The 23,486-nt window shown below is 45.5% G+C and overlaps 1 protein-coding gene across 1 annotated transcript; it reads left to right on the top strand.

The window, feature by feature from the left end:
• The first annotated feature begins 20,196 nt into the window (after nt 1-20,196).
• On the top strand, nt 20,197-23,286 carry LOC135398499 (uncharacterized). Its single transcript, XM_064629901.1, has one exon. The coding sequence runs from the start codon at nt 20,197-20,199 to the stop codon at nt 23,284-23,286; it is 3,090 nt and encodes a 1,029-aa protein (XP_064485971.1).
• The last annotated feature ends 200 nt before the right edge of the window (nt 23,287-23,486 follow it).

Here is a 23,486-nt window from a genome sequence, read left to right on the forward strand (position 1 = left end):
TTCAGTAACTTTTTGCATAGCTCTTTGCTTTTGGGCTCCAGTAACTTCTTGAAGAGCTCGTTGCTTTCCCTTTTTCTTTTGTTTCGGGGGGTGGGGTTAAGTTCGTCAAAGTAACTTGAAGAATGTTCAAAGTTCCTTTTGTTCAATCCTGGTCTACAAACATCGCAGGCTGAGTCCTCCCCCCATGACTTGAGATGAAAGATGGCACGTGCATGGCGCGACTAACTCCGGTTACACGGTTTTGTTACACGGTGAATGTTACAAATTATGTTTTAGCCGAGCATTAGGAAGCTCAGGTATCGCGCATCTTAACGATTGAAGTGTATTGATAATGATAGAGGACATTGAGTAGCAGGATTAAAACTTTGCACAGTTCTACGATATGTATGTTGGGGACAACTCGTAGAGCATAAACTTGCTTTGTGCTCCTTTTTCATGTGCCTTATTACCAGATTAAAATCATCAAATCCCTTCCTAAAGAGGCCCGTAAATGTAGGCTTCTTTTGTCGTAGCAGATATTGATATCATTTTTGTATATCAAGCCTATTTTGAAACGTCTTGAATCGCCCATTGTGACAGCAAGGTCTGAATTAACCATATAGACAGGTCAAGAGCTGAAAAGTATATATATTGAGTAGCAAATAACTTGAAGGTAACCTGTTACATTTCTAAAGTAGCTTAACTTCACGTCAATTTGCATTACGTTTTATTACGTGTAACTGCGTTTGAAATTTAGTTACCGGACGGTTTCACGTCAGTTCAGGCAGGGAGGTCCCATCGACCTCCTGGGTCTTCAGTATTTTTGATATTTATAAGCTTATCGTATATTATGATCAACATTTTTGCCGAATAGCTTTCGTGCAAAAAAATTGAGAAAATCCGGCCCTGAATTCTGATGTTTCAGTTTTGCCGTGTTTGCACGCGTATACCTCCCGAGTGTTAAGAGATACTGTTGTGAAATTTTTTTTAATGCTGTTTTATTATGCCTACAGGCCAGCTGTCAGAGAGCAAATTTTAGAGCGCAGGTGCAACGCTGTGTGCTATAAAAAATGGCGAACATGCCCTCTCGCGCACTTTTGTCCTGATTTCAATGCCTGATATCTCTGGCTATAGATGTCCCTGATCGCAATACTTGGTATCAGCTCACTCATATTTTAATGCTCTTTCATCTGATATATCTATCCTGCATATACTTCCTAGCGGCATGTGCTTAAATAGGCAAATGTTTAGGCATATTTCGAAATAAACGGGGATTTTGCGCGTGTATTTCTCAAAAAGGTCCCACTTAATTTCGTATATATTTTCCCAGGATATGGCCCGATGTTAGGCCTTTCACCTAACGCAAAAAGCTTCTTCTCCAAAGGCGTATACTACTGATTAGCGCGTTAAAACGCGGCCCCACTGCGTACGAACGTGTCGCAGATATCGACAGCCAGAGCAAGAAGCGTCGAAGTTTGAACAAAAGTGCGCGACAGAGCATGTTCGCCGCTTTTTATACGATACAGTGCCCCACCTGTGCGCCTAAATTTGCGCTCGGAGTGCTGGCAGGTAGGTATCCTAAAGCACAAAAAAAATGCACTATGATATCTTGTAGGACTCAGGATGTATACACGTGCAAACACGGCAAAATTGCAACAATCGAATTCAGGGCTGGATTTTTCGATTTTTTGCACGGAAAGTATTCGAATGATTAATTCTACCAATGTTGATCATCATCTGCGATGAGCGTCTAAATATATATGAAAACTAATGAAAATTCAGAAGGTCCATGGGACGTCGCTGTCTGAGCTAACGTGGAACCGGCCTACAATTATGTTCTGGCTAACCTTTTCAGTGGCTTCCATCTTTCAACAGTTAGAACTTAACTGGTAACGAGTTCCAACTTCTATATCTGTTCCATATAACCTGTGTTAAGTGAATATCTGTGAAGTAAATAGTACATATGCGGGACTGGTGGTTATATACTTTCAATGTAACTCGCTTTCTTTCATTGCTGGTGAAGTGATGCATTAAAGAACCCATGTATTTTGTGACTATGATGCAATAAAGAGTTTTCTACAATGACATATTGATTTTGTTTTTAAAAATCGCGCAAATTAACTCTTGTTTGGGGGGTAGGAGGTACCCGTAAGTGTGCATTGGCTGCACCTCAGGAAATCGTTGGGCTACGATACAGGCTGCCGATAACGGACCATTAACATCCCCGTGTTGCAAACCGTATGCCGGACCATGGTCGGGAGCCGACCCGGTCGGGTCGGTCGTCGCCGGCGCACCGACGTTGGGTCGTCGCGCTGTGCTGCCTGGGGAAACACCTAGCCCAGCTTCGTCACAGGAGGCAGCAAATGTGCAACAGGAGGTTGCTGACAGCGCACCGGCTGTGCCAACACCACGCAGGGGTAAATATTCTTGTGACCGGTGTATTGCTTGAAGCTTGCCTACTTTCTCAAATATTCTCAGGGCTACTACACTGTAACAGTCGCATTAATGTGCTGCAGAATAGGAGTTGCAAAATGTGTTTCTCGTTTTCGCAGTGTTTTTATCTAAAATTCTCACGTGATCCGTTTACCAGGTACAACACCAAGGAGTAGGGCGAGCAGTGAAGCAAGTGAAATAGCTAGCACACAAAAAAAAAAATGGAACAGCACTTGGAAGCGCTCGTAGATATACAGAGGAGGCTACTGGCCATCAAAGAACACAAGTATAAAGTTAGGACACTTCCTGGAGGACGGCTTGAACTGCAATAAATTGACAACACAGCTTTAGGAATGTGCATTCTGCGTGTCGTTGCTTTGCCCCAAAAGATTGAGTGAGCAATGTCAGAACTGTAGCAATCTGTATTCCACTTTTCCATAGCACTTTCTGGTGACCTAGTCAAAATTCCAAAACATTTGAAGCACATTGTGTTCCAATATCAGCTCCCATCATTTAATTCAAACTCAAGAAGATGCTGCGGGTTGAAAATTTTATTATGCCTGAATATTCAGGTTCACTCCCTGCGAATTTCGGGCTGAGCTATAGGTCGGTGTTCTGTGAATATCTGTGTAACAACGTGATCTCTGACTGAAATTCCAGCTGGCATGTCTTGTGCTTCTGGGATTGGTCTTTCAGCTTCTTCTAACTCTAAAGGAGAGAGTGCAGAAATTTTGTAGTTCGCAGCAATTCTTGTTACATGGCATACACAGGGCAAATAGTATATGGATTGTAGTCCTATTGTGACATTGTATGCTGTTCAGCAGAGTACTACGCTAGTAACTCCTTACGTGGTAACATGTTACTTTTGACAACGAAAAAATGGCTAGGAAGAAAGCGAGCTGGTGAAGATGATGCATAATATAAAACCCCGAGACTAGAGAGCACGGGAGGACAGACACAACATGAAGTCTCAAAAAGACTTTGTGTTGGGTCTGTCCTTTCGTGTTCCCAATTCTCGTTTTTTTTACATTGTGCAGCATGTTACTTTTGTTTCGCACCGAAGTAACGACTTAGTTACTGTTCAGAAATCAGAAACTAATCATGTTTTCCATTATAACAATTGGTAACTTATCTTAAGTTGGTCGTAATGTTTATCATGTCAATTTCATGAGCCTGTAAGTGGCAGTAATGTGATCTGATGCACATTTCGACCACAACAATTGACAATCTGAGGTAAACGTTATGCATGAAAGGTAACACATCACAATGAAGCGTCAATCACACAAATTGACTTCTCAGTGTGCAAGTAATCTAGTGACTCATGACTTATACACCACTAAAACGTGATCTGCACGTCGGTTGGCAACGCCAACCGCAGCCCCATTCCTAAACTATACACAAACCTGCTTAAATAGGTCCTTCCTCATTGTGTTTGTTACTGATTATGCCTTGCGCATGGAGGACGAAACGTCTGAGGAGACCTGGAATTCTGTTGCGTAAAGCCAGTGTGCTATATTTTGTTATCATGATGAATCCCGGCTTTTGGAAAATCCTTATGATCTGTTTTCCAAATCGGTAACAAATTCAGTTATCTCGCAAAGTAATGTGTAATTGTATTTCGTTCCTCCTGTCATGTTTCTTCTTTTTTAATGAACTTCTGCAACGAAACATACCAACAGGGTCAGTCAGGAGGATGTTATGGCGTATGCAGTAGTTGTGGAGGACGCCACAAGCACACAATGATGGAACAACACGTTGTCATTGGGTATAGGAGGCATCCCCCAGACTTGTCCATACACCGAAACCTGCTTTTGAGCAGTCCAAAGGCACGCTGTTGTGTTTGGCAAGAACAGCAAGTTGGGCTAGTTGGTACGTACTAAACAACATGGTAGAGCGCCAAACAGAGCACGTGGAACAAGAACGACGAGAAGGGGACAAGCGCACACTCACAACTAACTTTTATTCCGAATAGCATGGCCAGGGAAAAAACAACAACACAAAAGAAAAGAACAGCCGCGACACCTACCGGTCGTGTTGTGTTGTTGGTTTGTGTCGTCGATGTTGGCATTGTCGTCATCGTTATTGACAATAGAGTTACCGTCAGGGCTGCTGTCCCGGGATGGGCAGCTTGAAGCGAGAGATAGGTGTCGTCACATGTTTTCCGCTTTTAATGCGGCAGCATTAGAGTCCTCGGTACGCAAGAATCGCCGTGAAATAATACGCTGGTTTGTGGTAATGTTTTACTCAAACGTTGTTATAGTCACCAACATGCCCAACAGCGAGTCCTCTTGGATTACATTTCTTCTACATCGGGACCTTCTTTTTGTGTTTCATCAAGAGCGCCAGATATGGCTGCAATTATGGCGGCAATGGCGGCCACAGCCTGCCGGGCTAGAGTCATTACTTGGTGCCTCAGAAAAAGGTTGGTACCACCGGAGATTAACACCCTGTTCGGCCTATTGTCCCCGTCGTTTGGTCATGCCATGCGCGTCTGTAAGGTGTCCGAGGTCCGAGTTTTGGAGGCAAGTCAGAACCTTTGCTGATTGGTTGCGGGTGAACTGTTTTGAGCAGCTTCCCGCGTGGGTGGCGGTCAGAAGGTATGAGGCGCTGAGAGCACAGGTTGCACGCACGACCGAGGCCTTGTGGGGCGTTCAGCTGGCAGCGCTCCTTAGGGCGACCACGGCCCAGATGCCGACAGCGGTACGGCGTAAGGACCCAGTGGTTTTGGGTGATGTCAGTCTTCCAAAGGAAGTTTCTTCCGTGCTCAGGAAAGGTCCCAAGTATAGCCTTGAACCCGTCATTCCCACGCATGAGTTGCTGGCCCTCAACCGTCGTGTGGCTGAGAGGGCCCAACAGGAGGACAAGGGTAGGTGCACCGCAGAGGGTGTTGAGGTGTTGGAAAGGACTGTACGCCGCCCTCCGCAAAGAGGCATCTGCCGCGTAGGCAATGTGGTGGAGTTTTGCCGGAGCAATGGGTTGCGCCTTCTGCAGTCTGACAAGGAAGGCGGGTTTGTTGTGCTCCCGGAGGGTGTATTTGCAGAGAAGGTCGGGAGGGCTGTGGAGAAGAACTTCCGTCAAGTCCAAGTCTGTGAATCGAGGGTCAGGAAGAAGGCGGCAGAGTTGTGTGAGTCTTTTGAATTGCAACGCCTTGCTAAGGCAGTGAAGGGCAGCAAAAGCGGGACGTTGGCGATGTTTTTCACAGCCAAGACGCACAAGCCTGAGGTACCGTTCCGGACCATTGTCAGCGAAAAGGGCACTTGGCAGCTCCATGTGAGTCGATTCCTGCTTAAGCATTTGCGGGAGCTTGACTTGGGGGACCCCTTCGTGGTGAGGAGTTCTGGTGAGGTCATCGGCTTGCTGGAGGGATTGACATCAGTGGGATATCTGTTCTCCGTGGATGTGGTGGATTTATTCTATTCTGTGCCTCACCAGGAACTGTTCTGTGCTGTCAGGGACTGTGAGGTGAATGGTGTGATCGCCTTTCAGAATGCTTCTGGGCTTGCCGTGGATAACTTCATGACTCTTTTGGAGTTCTATTTGGGGGCGACGGTAGCGCAGCATGAGGATAGGCTGTTTTTGCAGCGTCGGGGTATTTGCATCGGGTCGTGTGTAGCGCCGGTTTTGTGCGACATTTTTCTTTCCGCGGTGGATAGAGGGGTGAGATCTGTTCTGGATGATGGGTCTGTGCTTAGAATTTGTCGGTACGTTGACGATTTCCTGATTGTTGTGGGGCGGCGCGCTGATGATTGCTATGAGAATATTGTTAGTGTTGTGTTACAGCAATTTCACTGTGGAGGGAAAGGGTTGTCGTTCACGTCAGAGCTACAGGCGAATGGGCGTATACAGTTCTTGGACCTTAATATCCGTGTTGGGGAGACTCGCTTGTGTTGGGCCTTCCACCCGAGGGCAAAGAAGGACCTGATGCCTTTTGACTCGGCCCAATCTAAGACTGTGAAGCGCGCTATTGCTTTGCTCTGCTTGGAATCCGCTTTAAAGAAGTCTTGTGAGCACGTTTTGTTGGAGAGTTTCGCGGCCCAGGTTGATAGGTTGGGTGCTGCTGGATTCCCCACAAGGCTGTTGGCGAGTGTAGCCGAAGACCTTCTCCAAAAGGTTAAAGGAAAGGTGCAAAAACCTAGGGGGGAAGTCGCGAGGGGTTCTACTAGATGTATGGTTGTTCCGTACGTGCACAGAGTATCGCTCAATTTGAAAAGAGTGGCTAATACGTACGGTGTACCTATGGTTTTTTTTGCACCTTGCAAGCTCTCGGGCCTTTGTTCGAAAGTTGATCGTAGTAAGCCTAAAGTCTCTTGTGGCAAGAGCCATCAGCACCAGTACGTTAGCTGTGCGGTGGGGGTAGTTTATGAGATTCCGCTCAGATGCGATAGGGTATACATTGGCCAGACCGGCCGGTGTGTAAACGACAGGGCCCGAGAGCATGAAAGGTCTTTGTCTAGTGCGGACACGCGTCATATGCCTATGCATGTTACCAAATGTAAGTGTACTCCGCTATTTAGTCAGATTGTCGTGCTAGCTCGGAGCAGAGATAAGGGTGCGCGGGAGTTATCTGAAGCGTTTTTTATCGGGGATAGAGGCGGTAGGTGTGTGAGCCAAACTTCTGTGTCTTTGTTATCGGTGGAGAGGAGGATGTTGTCGAGGCGGTAGTGATTGTGTCTGTCTGGGCGTCTGCGCTTTTGGGCCAAGGTGGGGTGACTGGGTTGGCGGCTGTGCGCCTGTGTACTGGTTTTTGTGTCATTAAACTGTTCGTTGGAGTCAGCGCCTGTCCTGTCCTCTCTTCTTCCGTCGTGTCTTCTCGCGCTGTGTTTTGGATCTTCATGTATAGTCACCAACGTGCCCAACAGCGAGTCCTCTTGGATAACTGTTGTGTTGTGTTAAAGAAATATGGCTGTAACACTGTCATAATGCAGCGGAAACATTACCCAAATGTTGCCTCAATATTGTGTGTCACAATATTGTGGAAACACGAAGAAAATGCTGCCTCAACATCGTATTTGTGTTAGGGAAACATGGTTCTAGTGCTGCCACAATGTTGCAGAAACGTTTTCCAGCAACGTTGCTACAGAAGATTTTCAAGAGGACATTAGCCACGTTTTTGCAACCTTTGAGTAAAACATTACCACAACCAGCTGTTGTTGTTCCAGCTGTTGTCAGGCACCAGGTCAAATAAATTACAATTACAACGTTCAAATTTTGCTACTAGGGCCTCAGTTGGCTTTGTGATTTTTGTGTCTCCAGTCCATGCGCAGAGAGTATAATTATGCCAAATTTCGGAAGACCGAGAAAAATTTCGTTCTTATGAAGGACATACATATGCTCTGCTCATCTGCTCGCTCTACCGCCCCCCTCCCCTTAAATCCGCCCCTGTGATGACGTCCTGAGGGCAATGCCTCTTCCAAGAGCCCAACGTCGGAGGCGCTTACTCGTAAACGCAGCTCCGTTACCTGACACCACGCACTTTGTATTGTGAAACATATCCCGTCCCAGCAAAGCTACGACGCATTGGTATATCTTCCTTTCCCAGTTTTGCCGCGACCGTCCTGGTGCACACGTCAATAGCAATCAAGAACGATTCCGTTCTTGCTATGACCTCAGACTTTTTTTTCCAGCTCCGCGATGTCTAGATGTATAGTCTCAAAAGGAGTCGATGAACGATAGGCTATTGTCATGCGGTCAGTTGTGGGTCTGAATTTGGCTTTGTTCATTTGGCAATTGAGTCACAACTTCACGTACTCTCTTATGGTTTTTTTTTATGTTATTCCAGCAGAACCCCTGCCGTAGTTTCCGATACGTCTTCCAGAACCCGTCGTGACCCCGGGCTGTCGTGGTAGAGAGGCAGTACCTATGGCACCAAGATACCAGGAACCAGGTACCTGCCTTCAACTTGCTGAAAGCTCTCAGTCCCTTCCCGTAACTTAAGTGTTTTGGACTGTACAATTTCTGGCGAACACACATTTGGCAGGCTCGAAAGTGCATCGGCATCGGTCAAGCGAGGACCATTGTTGTAACTCGGCAATCCATCGAGCAATCCTCCCCTTCGGCTCAGAATGGCTGAAGATGTACGTCAGCGCGTGGTGGTCAGTGAAAAGTTTGAACGGCCTCGTCTCAAGGTAAGTTCGGAAGTACCTGAGAGCCATCAAGACCTTCCTTCTCCGTCGTGGAGCTTACCTCGCTCTTTTTGAAAGGATATATGAGTGATATCCTATTACATTCGACTGTCTTGCATTTGCCTCTGGGTCGTGTCTTTGGTATAGAGCTGCTCCTATTCCAAAATGCGAAGCGTTGGTGTTTAGTTCGAGAGGCAAGCCAAAAGGTCTGCGCGACCGTCACAGTGGACCGGACGAGCTCCGTTTTCATCAATCGACACTGTATCGTTCCAAAAAGTGTCAGACGCATCTGATTTATGGCGGGCCGAGAGAGCAGAAGCTGGTAAGCCACGTCGTCCATGACTACCCAGTCAAAAGCAAGGAATAGGTCCAATTGGAAATTTGAATTGGTACCAATAGGACTCAACTGGACCAACACGAAAGCCAATTGGATTTTTTAACTCCAACTGGATGTCCAGTTGGAAATTTTAAAACCAATTTGGAAGTCCAACTGGCTCCTTGGACTTCAGTTGGACAACCAATTGGAAAGTCAAGGTCCAATTGGAAGCTGGAATTGGAGTCAACTAAACCAATACAAAAAACAATGGGGACCAACTGGGCACTTCAGTTCCAACTGGGCTGTCCAATTGGAATTCATAAACCAAATTCCAACTCCAGCCGGCTTCCTGGCCATATTAGTTGTACACTGCTAAGTCAATGTTGAACTGGATAAGCAATTAGACGCTGGAGTCACATATGGTTCATGCTAATGGGTAACTGAAATTCCAATACTCATACTTCAGAAGGAAAATAAATTTAGTCTGTCACATCACATGTTTCAACTGACCACCCAATTTGATGAATTGGACCTTAGTTACTTCGTAATAATTAACTAAGGTTTAATTTCCTAACTTCCAATTGGACACACCACCATTGCGAACTGGAAATCGAACTGTCACTCCCAATTGTTTTTCAAATTTTAAACTCTCATCACGTAAACGTTCCATACATGTTGCCGATACGCGGGGATGGTGATTCAAAATATAGAATTAAACAAACTAGTTTGTGCATCACAAAACACCCAGATCATCGTCACCAATTAAAATCAACCATCCGAAAAAAAAAAAAAAACGGCCGCCACGGCCGCCATGTTCTAAGTATATCCAGCCGATATATTGCAGCCATCCTTTTTTGTGCATTTCGTGATTCCAATTATTGACCTAGTGCAGGCACAATGTACTTGAAAATACCGAAATAATTAATTAGACGTATATCAGCAAAAGCATTTTCTTTTGATCTTGTTCATATGCCATGATCGCTGCCATTTACGAAACTGTGGTGTAAGCGGCTGGCTGCAGGGCTGCTCCACTGATCTCTATAGTAATAGGCTGGATCGCGGATTGAGGGTGCAACCGTACGGTCACCGTCCGCCATCTTGCGAAGCTCAAAACATTGCCGTCCGCGACTCAGCTGCATATTCTGCATGCGGCTTTGCGTAGCATTTTTGTGGTGTCATCCCCGCCTGCTGTGGTTATGGGTGTACTGCCCGTACTGGCAAGGCACCGGGGACGACATTTCACAAATAAGTGACGTATACCCCTGTCAGACGGCATGCTCGAAGGACTTCGGGGAATTTTCATTTGCAAAAAATGACCTCTGACAACCGTGTCAGTCGGCAGCTCAAAGGACCATTCGAAGAAATGACCATCAACGCGAAAGGGGGCCCCCAACGACATTTGAGGAGCAGAAAGGAGCAATCTCGACAACAGTGTTATGCAATTGTACCCTCGCTACCTTTGCAGCTGAATGTAGGAAAACCTATAAAATGCGGATAATGGAGTGAAACTGTGTAAACGTATATCGATCCTATTTAGAGAAGTGCATATGGCTTCTGCATCTTGATTTGTGGCGCACAGACCAACTTCAAATTTCCACAGCAGACAGGGAAAACGAAACCGAAAAAGGGAGCCGGTGAGGGCAGTCAGTTGAGGAGCACTCCTTTCCCGCCTGTCTAGCAGGCGCACCCGAACAAAGGTCATTTGAGAGGCCGAAGGCCATTTCTCGCAATTGACATTTGAAATGCTGTCTGACTAGGGTATTAGTTTTACAAATAAATGCGATTTATTAGTCCATGAGCGGGGCGACAAAACGTTGCTGTTGAAGCATTGCGCGGCACTTTGTGACTCGTATCTCAAGATCTAAACGTCAAACTTTAAGCAATACGTTATCTGGATAGAGTCATTCGAGAGTTTTAGTACATCGTACGCTATGGCCTTTGCGTAGGTAAAGGATAGCGTTGATTGTACTGCGCACGCCCATAACAGAAAGAGAGCTTCGCGCAGTGCGCAGAACCACCAATGCTATCTGTTACGTACGCTACCACCTTTGCGTACGATGTGCTAAAACTCTCTATTGTGATAGTCCAGACTTCCTGCAGTTCACGGGTACGGTCTCGGCACGCAGCAGGCGTTGAAGTGCGCTTGTCAGGTGTGGTTGGCTCGGTTTGTTGGTCACGGTATTGCTTGGATCAGACTTGTCATCCCTTCCGTAATTGATGGCATAAATTGTTCAATGCAGGTTCCCTCACAGCCACCCAGAACTTTTAAAAAAGTGGGTGGTGAATGTTAGGCGAAAGGACTGGACGCCGTCGAAGACATCAGTGGTCTGCAGCAAACATTTTAAAGACAGGTGCTTCGGCAGAACGGGGCAGACAGTTTTGAGACAGGTTGAGACAGGTTGTTTGAGGCCTGACGCTGTGTCCACCAAGTTCGACTTCCCAAAGCACCTCCAGAAAGTAATAATGCATGCGTCATATGTAGGTTGTGCCTCACATGCACCGAATGCTCATAACGTCCAAACGCTCAAAACCTCCAAACGCCCATATGCACCGAAAAAAAGTTGGTGATTTTGAGCGTTTGGTTGAAGTGAGCAGGAGGGGAGAACCTGCTCTAAGCACCAAACGTCCAGAACACCCGAATGCTCATATGCACCGAAAGGCGGGAGGCCACAAAGGTCGGTTCTTCCTCTCCCGCATTTGGAACAAGGTCATAGGGTGAGAAAGGTGGAATGAATGGCGACTAGCAAGGCCGCTTAATGTGTCAGCTTGAAGTTTATGTAACAGCTGGTCCTGCTTGGGAATAGCGCCTTCTCGTTTATGGATTTCAATTTGAGCTTTATTTTCATAGACATGGAGGCAGCCTAGGACGAAAGACTTGATTCTAGCTCGAAAGGCACGCCGCTTCCAGGGCTGTAGCAGCAAAGAACGTGGCCTCCTCCGAACTCACTTACCGGGCTCACTTACAAGGCAGAAGCTGGAATAACGATATTTCTGTAGGTTTTATATTACGCATGCTGCATAGGCCTACAGTGAACATTTACGCAAAACCCTTCTTTCGAGCCTTGTTCTTCTTAAGTTGGTTAATCAATGCGTCGTAGTCTAGAGATATGATAATCTTGCTTTCGGTTGACTACGAACGCAGAAGGCCTGACCAGGGATTTCCCTACACCCCCCCCCCCCTGCATTTTTGCAACACCCCCCCCCCCCCCCCCTGAAGTTTCTCAGATGACCCCACCCAGCTCAGCTACCAACACGTTCTGGTAGTGAGTCCGGCGCAGCGAATTACATCCGTACTGTCAAACTTGGGCTGTAGGACCAGTCATGCAGATGATCGTACCATGCATTTGTCCAAAATCATTTGTAAGTGACTGTTCAATGCATATATTGCGCGCATATAGGAGCAAAAATGCGTGCGGGCACGCAAACTCAATGTGGATCATCAAGAACCATTTGCGCAAGGTATTCTGCTTTTTTTCGTCTAAGGTTTTCACCGTTGGTTGCTAGGTATTCATTGAGCTTCGTGAGACAAGGTGCTAGTCTTTTTTCTTTGGCGGTCATGTGATTATGCGTCTTAATGTTGAAATGCCGTTCATAATGAATCTGTACTATACTGTACTGTGTTCTAACGTAATAACATGGACAAATAAAACGGGAAAGCTGTGCAGATATGTCACCATTGTGCCACGATTCTTTCCGTGTCTAAGAAAAATTCCGTAAGTGGAACCTTCACCAAATATAACCCCCCCCCCCCCCCCCCCGTTGAAAGCTCGGCACCCGAACAGTAACTGGTGTGGTCAGGAAATAGAAGCCTGACGCAAATGCAAAGATTCATATATATCTTTTGGTGGCTTTCCCTTCCCTTTTTTCTTACTTTGCATTAAACATATTCCCCCCTCTTGGTGGCTTTCTTGTATGTGTACGTTAAAAATTGTTTGGCGTCTCTTTATTTGGCGCCCTCTCTTTTTCTCAGTGACACAAAACGATATTCCATTATGAGTTCGTTGGCATCAATGTCTACCATTTTTACTGTAAAATTTTTGCTGCGACTCTCCAGTTCAAGTTATCATTCACACAGCTCCAAGCTGTTAGCGTTTTACAGAAATCCAAACAACGTTTTACCACTCCACGAATTGGTCGATGAAACAGAAGATATGACCTGATCAGTGAGAATAAGAAAGAACTGCGATTTGAATTTTCGTTCTGCAGAAAGACGACTCTTACTCTTTTTTCTTGTCACTTTTAGGAGAAGGTAGAAGACATTGCACTTGATAGCATTTGACTGGCTATGATCCGGTTCATCAGGTGTCCACAACAACGATCCTGTATTTTTGGGCGCACGGAACCGCGCGGGAACATTTTTTTCCGCCGCGCAACCAGGGACCAATTTTTCCAGTACCAACTTTTCCGGACTATTTTTTTCCGGAACTCCATGCTCTACACATTCTCGCTCCTATAGTTGTTTAATCTTCGGTCTGGAAGATGACTGGCTTGGTTCTTTGGATGATTGGGTTTCAACTCATTTGTTTGCCAACCGTTTTAGGCATTCAAGATCAACGTTACTTCCTCTTCTAAGTTGAACTCGGAAATTTACGCGCTAAAACTACGAAAACAGACAGGTACTTAGGCCCTCAAGAACACCTAAATAGGCAAGAACATGCTAAAACAGACACGTTGTAACACATGCCAAAACTACTTCAATGTACGCTTCACGACGCGTACTTTGTACTGTGGAACTGTAGCGAACGTTACAAAACCATTCGATGTTCCTCCTTCCTGCACCGCTAGTTCAAGCTCACTGGGTGTTGTCGTTGATCCTCTAACATATATTCAGTTTAATTTTACTACTCGTTTTCTCTTATGTTTACTCGTTTACTTTAGCATATATGTAGCTTTAGCCGCTATGGAGTAGACGGCGTTCCATGTTCATTATATTATCCGTCCATCGGTTACATTTTCTCTTAGACGTTTTGTCAGCCACACTCTACCTCCGGTAGGCGAATTTAATCCACTGTGGTGATGACGAAAAATCTCGCCGTTGTCAGCCTCACTGAGGTGGGCAACGTCACGACTGACGGCCTTGGGAAATGTGCATCCTGGGCCGACTTCTAAAGGAACTTTGCCGACATATGTCTGAAAGCGTCTGAGGAAAACCCAGGAAAAACCCCAGACAGCACAGCCGGCACCGGGATTCGATCCCAGTCTCGACGAAACATGGCCAGCACGCTAACCACTGAGCCACGCGAGCTGTGCCATCGCTCATGATCACAGTTGTCTCGCAACGTAAGTGCACCAATTAGGAACATGCGCATGACAATAGAAGAGTGACGGCAGGCGTGTTTGTCACGTTCAAACACCCGTTGACTCACGATAACCCCATTCAAGCCAAATTCAAACTTCATAAACATCCAAACTGACACACCTTGGTAGTCGCCATTCATTCCACCTCTCTCACCCTATGACCTTGTTCGAAATGCGGGAGAACAAGACCCGACCTTTGTGCTCTCCCGCCTTTCGGTGCATATGAGCATTCGGATGTTCTGGACGTTTGGTGCTTATGAGCAGCTTCGGGTGTTGTTTCCAATGCAGCCTCCAATAGACCGATTATCTCCGATGAATAGAAGGATTAGCCAGTGTGTAGGGTACACGACTAGAGGGTGCTACGAGCGACGCATCACCACTGGGGGCTGCTGGGAGACTCTTTTCGGCTGTAGTTCGAGTCACGGGCTCCGCCTCTCGGCGAACGTCATATGTCACGTGAGAAAGTCGCTTCTGCCTGCGCGCCGGCCGCTGGGGATTCTTCTTGCTGCGGAGAGATGGGGAATATGCACATGTGGACATCTGCTCGTAGTTTTATAACGTAAATGTGTTTTACGCGTACTACTGCATAGCCTTGCTGGATAGAGATGAGATGAGTTTGTGTAAAACCGACAGCGGTTCGCTACACGAGTGCATTCAGGTGGTTCTTCATCTCGAGCGAAACTGGGAAGTGTCTGAAGTTTCACCGCTACCCCACCTTTCTTTCTCCCCTCCCCGTTTTTTTCATTGGTCTAATAAATATACCCCCCCCGCTTCCCCGGGCCAAAGCCGTAATACACGGCACTGGCACTGCACCGGCCAAAATAGGGAAGCCGATCGGCGACAGCGCTGGGTATCTGGCACTCAAAATAATTTATACGGCAAGGAAAGCTTTTGTTCGTTTGTTAAACCAATCATATCATTCCAGATTGCAACAAGAAGAGTAACTCATTCACTGGTCCTTTCTTCGCAGGCAAGATGGGGGGGGATATATTTATTAGACGAAAAAAAAGGGGGGAGGAAACGCAAGATGGAGATTAGTGTTTGCCGAACGGAAACACAAGTGCCTGCTGCTGAACTTCGGAACAACAACAACAACAACTAAATCATGACTTCGGAAAAGTTTGCTATCAACTACTACAAATCACAAGGGGACTGTTCTGAACTCCCTGAACTTTCGTCTTCTGCAGCATAATACAATTTAGACGAAGTGCGACAGGTGTGAGTTGTGCCTGTGATGTTTGACTCAAATGTGTACTCAAATCGCTGGAAACATAAAATAAAAGAAAATAGCAAAAGAATAGACTGAGAGCAATATACATATGATTAATGTATTCCATTTAATGAAAGAGTTTCTCTATATATCTCGAAATTCCGAAGCATGTACAACAACAACAATAAATGATAGAGAAGTTATGATGACATGGGATGTTTACCCCTGGTAGCCAAAGGACCCTACCCTACTTCATAGAGTGCATATGAGAGGAAACACAAAGTTCGTACAAAAGTTCCACATAGCTATGATAATCTGTACTATTTTGTGAAGTAAAATAAATGTGAAAATCGCCGTGTATCGAATACATAATGCTGAATTCGAGAAGCCGTAATGGGTAACACGCGTCGGACAGCGGTACAGAGACAACGGCGTAAATAATATTTCGTGACGCGTTTGGAAGTGCTGACTGTTTCAACGGAACATTTAACGAAATGTTTATCCTGTTCTCAGTCTGACGGGCTGCGTACATATAACAGCTCGTAATACATTTTTTGAAGTTAGAACTTCCAAAAAGCTCGAACAATTTGCCCTACTTGCAAACAGTTCTGCCGCTGGGCACATACCTCCCCCATCCCCGTCTTTGGTGTTCCCGCCATTCCCGCTCCATCCCTTGCTCTCTCTTTCTCTCTTCACGTGACATATGACGCACGCTATGAGGCGGAGCCTGTGTGACTCGAACTACAGCCGAAAAGAGTCTCCCGGGGCTGCTGCTGTCGCATTCCGCGGATGACGTCATTGCTCCTTCGGGGAGCATGGTGAGAGATAGCGGGAGGCATGATATGGCGATGCGAAATAGAGCGCCCTTGTGCAACGCTGTGGGGGCGCTGCGAGCGATAGGACATCCACTCTCGGTGGCGTTACAAAGTAGTGTGTTACTGGTAACGTGTTACATTCGAGTAGTGAAATATGGTAACGCATTACATTTGGGAGAAAAGAAATGAGTAACGTAACGTCATTACATTTTTACTAACTAACGCGTAACGGCATTATGCGTTACTGCGTATTCGGGAACATTGCTGCACTGTCTAAACTTGAAAGCTTGAGCGAGGACTGTGCCTGCAGAATCCGGGAAGATCCCCAATTTTTTCTATTCATCTTCAACAGTGACAAGAAGGTCACATCGACACCCACGAACAACGCAAAAGAATCGTTATTGATCTACCCTGGTTGAGATGTCACCTTCGTTTAGCACCTCTGTTTTAAACTCCCTGTGGTATTTTTCGGACGAATGGCATAAAAGCGGCAGAAAAATAGCGTCTACCCTTTCAAGAAGTAACAAAGTACCAAGGGATTGGTTGTTTGGATTTGTACTGTGTGAGATAAAAGGTCACCGTCTCTATCAAACTTGACAAGGAGCACTCACTGGTCATTAGGCGTCCTCTCAGCCCAACGGGCGAAGCTCACAGATGAAAATTTTGAACATCAACTACTTCTGCGTTGCAATAAATCGTACATGTAAGTTTTTTTCATGCGTGACCCTTGTTTGTGCCCAACATTGGTTGTTTTGATTTGCGGAATGCACTTATGTGACTCAACAAAAAATCGTACATATTAGTAGTATGGAGTGGGTCAGAAACTTCGGCCGGTCCAAACTACGGCACCCCTACCCCTGAGCCCGTATTTTTCCCCGCGCGGCGCGTGTGCGGAGGGTTGTCCACGTGATTATCGGCGGGGGAGGGCTGCGCGTGCGCTCATCGTAGCATATTTTTCAGCCTGGGCAGACTTCTTTGGCCATACTTGGGCCGAATTCACATATCTTTCCGATACAACAGGTGAGCGGTTTAGATGCAGAGACATGCAAAGAAGAGTCATACACAAAAAGTACAAGTCAAAATATATTTATTAATGCCAATGAAGTTGAGATATATTTATTAAAGCCAATAGTGCTGGGAATTGTGCCAATTGTGATGCCAATCAGGTGAAGGAGAAAAACCCAGCCGAAAAACCTTCACCACCTGTAACAGGGCGGTGCTCGGGTGGAGGGCTGCTGTGGTGGGCGGAGCGTGACCGGAGGGCTGCGTGCGCGCTTACCATTCACCCTAGGCTGACTTCTTTCACAATTTTCCTACTTGTGCCGACTTCCTTCCCGCGACTGTGAGCGGTACACGTGTGAACGCCGGGTACTTCGACGCCAACTTGAACTCCTCGACCATAGACAATTCAGCTTGTCCAAAGTACTTGGCCCATGGAGTTCACCTGAACATCAGTGCCGGGCTCTTCGCTCTCTTTTTGTTTTCATGCAGGCCACTGGACTCCTTGAAGAGTTCTAAACAGAACTCCGACCTGTCGTTGCTTCATTCTCACCATAATTCATCCTCTCATATTAACCACTGTGAAATGGGGTAGTGTCCTGTGGCTACCACGGGGAAACATCCCATGTCATCATCACTTCTTCATTTATTGTTGTTGTTGTTCCCGCGACAGGTGGGCGTCGCGTGGCCGGAGGGCACGCGTTTACCATTCAGCCTGGGCCGCCGACTTTCGTCATTTTTCAGCCTGAGCCGACTTGAATCATATTTTTTCCAGCTACAACAGGTGCGCAGTAGGCTGTTTACATGCAAAGGATAGCCATACACAAAAGTACAAGTGAAAATATGTTTATTAAAGTCATTAGGAATTATGTTATGACTGTGCGTGAATGGGAAAAACTTAGCCAAAAAATCTGAAATAGAAGGAACACAATACACGTAACAATACTTATTACAGGTATGATACAATAGCATTGAATAGGTATCACAAATCAAACACAATATTTTTATTAGTGGAAGTTTTCAATGAATCAGAAGTGATAGTGCATTTAAGATATTCTTAATCAATACGATTACAATCAAAATTTCAAGTGCTATTATAAAAAGTCTGAGATGTTAGAATCTGATTGGTGTAAGTAATTTCGAGCACAATAGCTAGGTTTAATATTCCAATGTGACACAAATTTAATTTCTATTGAAGTGAATAGCACAGACATAAGGCAATAATTCGAATCAACACATAGCATCAATATAGAACCTAACCGACATGTAGGAAAATAATAGCTACATCATATCAAAACGAGAAACGATCACCACATTTAATCAAAGAAGATATTCTTAATCAATATGATTATAAACAAAATTATAACTTGTATTATAAAAAGTCTAATATTCCTATACGTGAGAACCATCTTTGCAATAGCGGGAAGTTCTGATAGTTGTATGTAATTAACTGTGAACAGCAGAGACACTGGAAGACTATCGGACACGAACACAAGACGAAATAAAATTTATACCACTACAAAGAAGATATTCCACTTCACCACATAGCACGCTCCTAGCCAACAAACAGAACAAAGAACGACACGAACACAAGAGGAAATAAAATCTATACCACTACAAAGAAGATATTCCTCTTCACCACATAGCACGCTCCTAGCCAACAAACAGAACAAAGAACGACAAGAACGCAAGAGGAAATAAAATCTATACCACTACAAAGAAGATATTCCTGAACAAAACAACATAGTAATCTATCATTCAGAAAATCAGAAGAAAAAACCAAACTCATCAGAAAGTAGACATGTTAAAAATGAACTTCACCACATAGCACGCTCCTAGCCAACAAACAGAACACGAACGACACAAACACAAGAAGAAATAAAATCTATACCACTACGAAGAAGATATTCCTAATCAAAACAACAGAGTAATCTATCATTCAGAAAATCAGATGAAAAAAACAAACTCATCAGAAAATAGACATGTTAAAAATAAACTTCACCACATAGCACGCTTCTAGCCAACAACCAGATCTAATGATATCTACCCTGATTTGTTGAAGACGGGTGTCGATAGATGTATGGAAGATCATGCAACACGAACGACAAGAACACAAGAGGAAATAAAATCTACACCACTACATTGATTAATCAAAACAACATAGTAATCTATCATTCAGAAAATCAGAAGAAAAAATCAAACTCATCAGAAAATAGACATGTTAAAAATGAACTTCATCACATAGCACGCTCCTAGCCAACAAACAGAACAAAGAACGACACGAACACAAGAGGAAATAAAATCTATACCACTACATTGATTAATCAAAGCAACATAGTAATCTATCATTCAGAAAATCAAACTCATCAGAAAATTAATATTCCTATACGTGAGAACCATCAATGCAATAGTGGGAATATCTGGCATAACATTTCGAGCACAATAGAGAATCTCAATTTCATATTCCAACATTACTCAACTTTTAATTTCTTATTAAGTGAACAGCATAGACGTAAAAAAACGAGAAACAACACAATCAACAGCTACAATTAATAGAGAGCCAAACCTGCGCACCATCCAACACACAGAGAAATAATAGCTAATCAATCTATCAAAGGCAAAATAACACAGACTTAACACTATAGCACAGACTTAACGCTGAAGAACAGACGAACATGCGGCAACACGTAAACAACAACAGAGGAAAATAATCTATCATTGAACCATCATAAAATCGACCAATATACAATTTTCATTCTAACAAACACTGTTGAATATTTTTAGAGGTGCCGACATCTACATCGTCATCATCACTGTGATAGCGAACGAGCACGCGATATCACATTCTGTTTTTTTTTTTCTTTTGGGTTTCATCACGCTCTTCAGACATAAAGCTACTGGCTGTACTTTGTCCAAGTCTGCGTACTAGTTTTTATATGGTGCCGTGACCAGGATTCGAACCTGGGTTGTTGCGGCTTGAAGCGGCTTGTGCAACATCTCCAGCAAGATCAACACAAGCTTGAGATGTACGACAACGCAATAAGGCAGTACTTGCGTGATGGCTCAGCAGAGAAGGTTCCTGGAGTGTCAACGGTAGACAAGCGAACGACAGTATTTTACCTGCCTCATCATGCCGTGATTCGCGAAGATAGAGTTACAACCAAGTGTCGCATAGTATTTGACCCGTCGTCGCATGGACGCGGAAGCAAAAGTCTAAACGACGCCCTTCATGCTGGCCCGAATCTAAACCCCGACATACTTACCCTGCTGCTTCAGTTTCGTTGTCACGAAATCGCTATGACCGCGGATATTGAAAAGGCCTTTCTGCAAATTCGAATCGCCCCGGACGATCGCGACGCACTCAGGTTTCTATGGTTCAAGAATATACCCAGACGCGACAACTGCGAGACAGACATGGAAACTTGGAGGATGACACGAGTGACCTTTGGCACGAAACCGAGCACATTTTTACTTGCTGCCACGTTACAGCATCACTTCAAAGTTATGGCAGCAGAGTATCCGCAGATATGTGCGAAGATCAAAGATTCTATCTACGTAGATGACCTGCTGACAGGAGCTGACACAGAAGAAGAAGCCAAGATTCTATACGCGGAGGCTAAAACGTTTTTTCAAAGGGGATCAATGAACATTAGAAAATGGGCATCAAACAGTGCTAAACTCAGGAATTTGTTCGAGACAGACCCCGATGAAGTATCGCCTTATACAAAGGACTCAAAGGAGATCAAGGTTTTGGGAGTCAAGTGGAACACTGAAAAGGATGTCATTTCGCTCAATCACAAAGCACAGGTCAAGCAAACTGAATGTGTGTCAAAACGACAAGCATTGCAGTTACTCCAAAGGGTGTTTGATCCTTTGGGGCTTCTGGTGCCTTACACCATCACTGCCAAGATTCTCATGCAAAACATATGGCTGGAGCAAATCGAATGGGACAGTGTACTATCCAGCAAATTAAAGCAACGATGGGACGATTGGTATGGGCAAATTGAACAAGCTGCGCTTGTTGAAGTACCGAGAATGTATGGCAAATGGACGGAAACCACACGAGCGGAGCTGCATGTATTTGCCGATGCCAGTCCACGTGCCTATGGCACAGTGGCATACGTCGTCCTACACGGCCCGTCGGAAGTTAAATCGGCCCTCTTCCTGGCGAAGGCAAGGGTGTCACCTCTTAAAGCTATAACTTTGCCGAGGTTGGAGCTCATGGCGGCAGTGGTAGCAGCAAGGCTACTCGCATTCATAACGAGAAGTCTAGCGGACATCAAAACCATCGATAATGCCGTACTGTGGACGGATTCAACCATCGCCTTGTCATGGATAAAGGGCAATCCTGACAAGTGGAAAGAGTTTGTAAAGACAAGAGTGCTACAAGTACGTGAGCACACATCAACGAGCCAGTGGCGTCATTGTCCTGCTGAAGATAACCCAGCGGACCTTCTCACGCGAGGTATTTCTGTGCAACAGCTACGCCGGCGCGAACTGTGGTGGAAGGGTCCAAGCTGGATCACTAAAGATGAACAAAAATGGCCAAAGAAGCAAGACGTGACGAGCGTTACCGTAGAAGGTACAGAAGAGAAAGTTGTGTGTAAAGTTGCATCAGTTGACACACCATCAATAGAGCCTATCACTGATGCTAAGAATTACAGTAGCATAACGAAGTTACACCGAGTGACGGCATGGGCGATGCGCTTCGTCTACAACTGCAGCGAAGCATCGAGGATGAAAGGTCAGCTAACGGCTGAAGAGATGTCAGCGGCTGCAAGGTATTGCATCAGAACGGTCCAAGCATCAAGCTTTGCACATGATCAAGAAAGGTTATGTAAGGGCATGTCCCTGAAGCGATCGAGCTTGCTGTACCAGTATTCACCATACCTAGACGAGAACGGGATAATGAGGCTCACCGGCAGGCTTCAGAAATCAAGATCGACGTACGAAGAGAAGCACCCGGTCATCCTACCAAATGACTCTTACTACACGGAGCTAATTGTGTGGCAAGCACACAGAACAGTCCTGCACGCAGGGACACACGATACCTTAATGGAAGTACGGAATAAAGTCTGGATTTCAAGAGGAAGACAGCTCGTAAAACGGGTGCTCCGAACCTGTACGGTATGCAAGCGTTTCGAAGGAAGGCACGGTTGTGAGGTTACGCCTCCCCTGCCTCAGGACCGTATCACGGAAGCAAGCCCCTTTTCTAACATTGGGATAGATTTTGCAGGACCGCTGCTAGTAAAAGGACCGGAGAACCCGATGAAGTCCTATATAGCAGTGTTCACATGCGCCACAACGAGAGCAGTTCATTTAGAACTGGTAACCAGCATGAAGACCGACAGCTTCCTGCGTTGCTTCAGAAGGTTTGCTTCGCGAAGAGGTCTGTGCAACACTGTCTACAGCGACAACGCCCCCACGTTCAAACGAAGCAACAGAGAGCTGAAGAAGCTTTGGCACGTCATCAAGGGCCAAGAAGTCGAAGACTATCTCGCCTGCAGTGGCATTAGTTGGAAGTTCATCCCCGTCGCTGCTCCCTGGTGGGGTGGTTTCTACGAGCGCATGATACGATCCATCAAGCAAGCGATCAGGAAAACGATCGGAAGAAGGTTCCTTGAGTTCGACGAGGTGGCGACTATACTTACGGAAGTGGAGGCGGTCATAAATTCGAGACCACTGACATATACTTACAGTGAGTTCAACGAGCCAACCCCTTTGTCACCTTCGTTGTTTCTAACAGGCCGACGGCTGACAGCACTTCCGCCAGTGGAAAACCAAGGCACAGCGCATCTCACTGATGTATGGAAGACCCGACAGGAGATGTTACGAGAACTATGGCTTGCCTGGAGAAAAGAGTACCTCGGCGAACTTCGATCAGCGCATCTGACATCATCCCGACGTGGGAAAGAGTTCGAGGTTGGCGAGATAGTACTGGTGGGCAGCAAGAAGCCTCGACTGCTATGGAAGATGGGGCAAGTAGAGGCCATAAACCGAGGAAACGATGGCGGCGTTAGATCCTGCACAGTCAGGACTACAAAGGGCGTCATCAAAGGAATAGCAACGAGGAACCTATACCACTTGGAAGCACCGAGCAAGGTCGACAACTGAGTCGTCCATTGGTGGCCGGGGAATGTTGAATATTTCTAGAGGTGCCGACATGTACATCGTCATCATCACTGTGATAGCGAACGAGCACGCGATATCACATTCTGTTTTTTTTTCTTTTGGGTTTCATCACGCTCTTCAGACATAAAGCTACTGGCTGTACTTTGTCCAAGTTTGCGTACTAGTTTTTATAAACACTATGA

Source organism: Ornithodoros turicata, chromosome 6, assembly GCF_037126465.1.
Source record: "Ornithodoros turicata isolate Travis chromosome 6, ASM3712646v1, whole genome shotgun sequence".
NCBI classification, from domain to species: domain Eukaryota; kingdom Metazoa; phylum Arthropoda; class Arachnida; order Ixodida; family Argasidae; genus Ornithodoros; species Ornithodoros turicata.

What these genes read in the sequence shown, in the direction of transcription:
- LOC135398499 (XM_064629901.1), top strand. Translation starts at nt 20,197, where the DNA reads ATGTACGACAACGCAATAAGGCAGTACTTGCGTGATGGCTCAGCAGAG.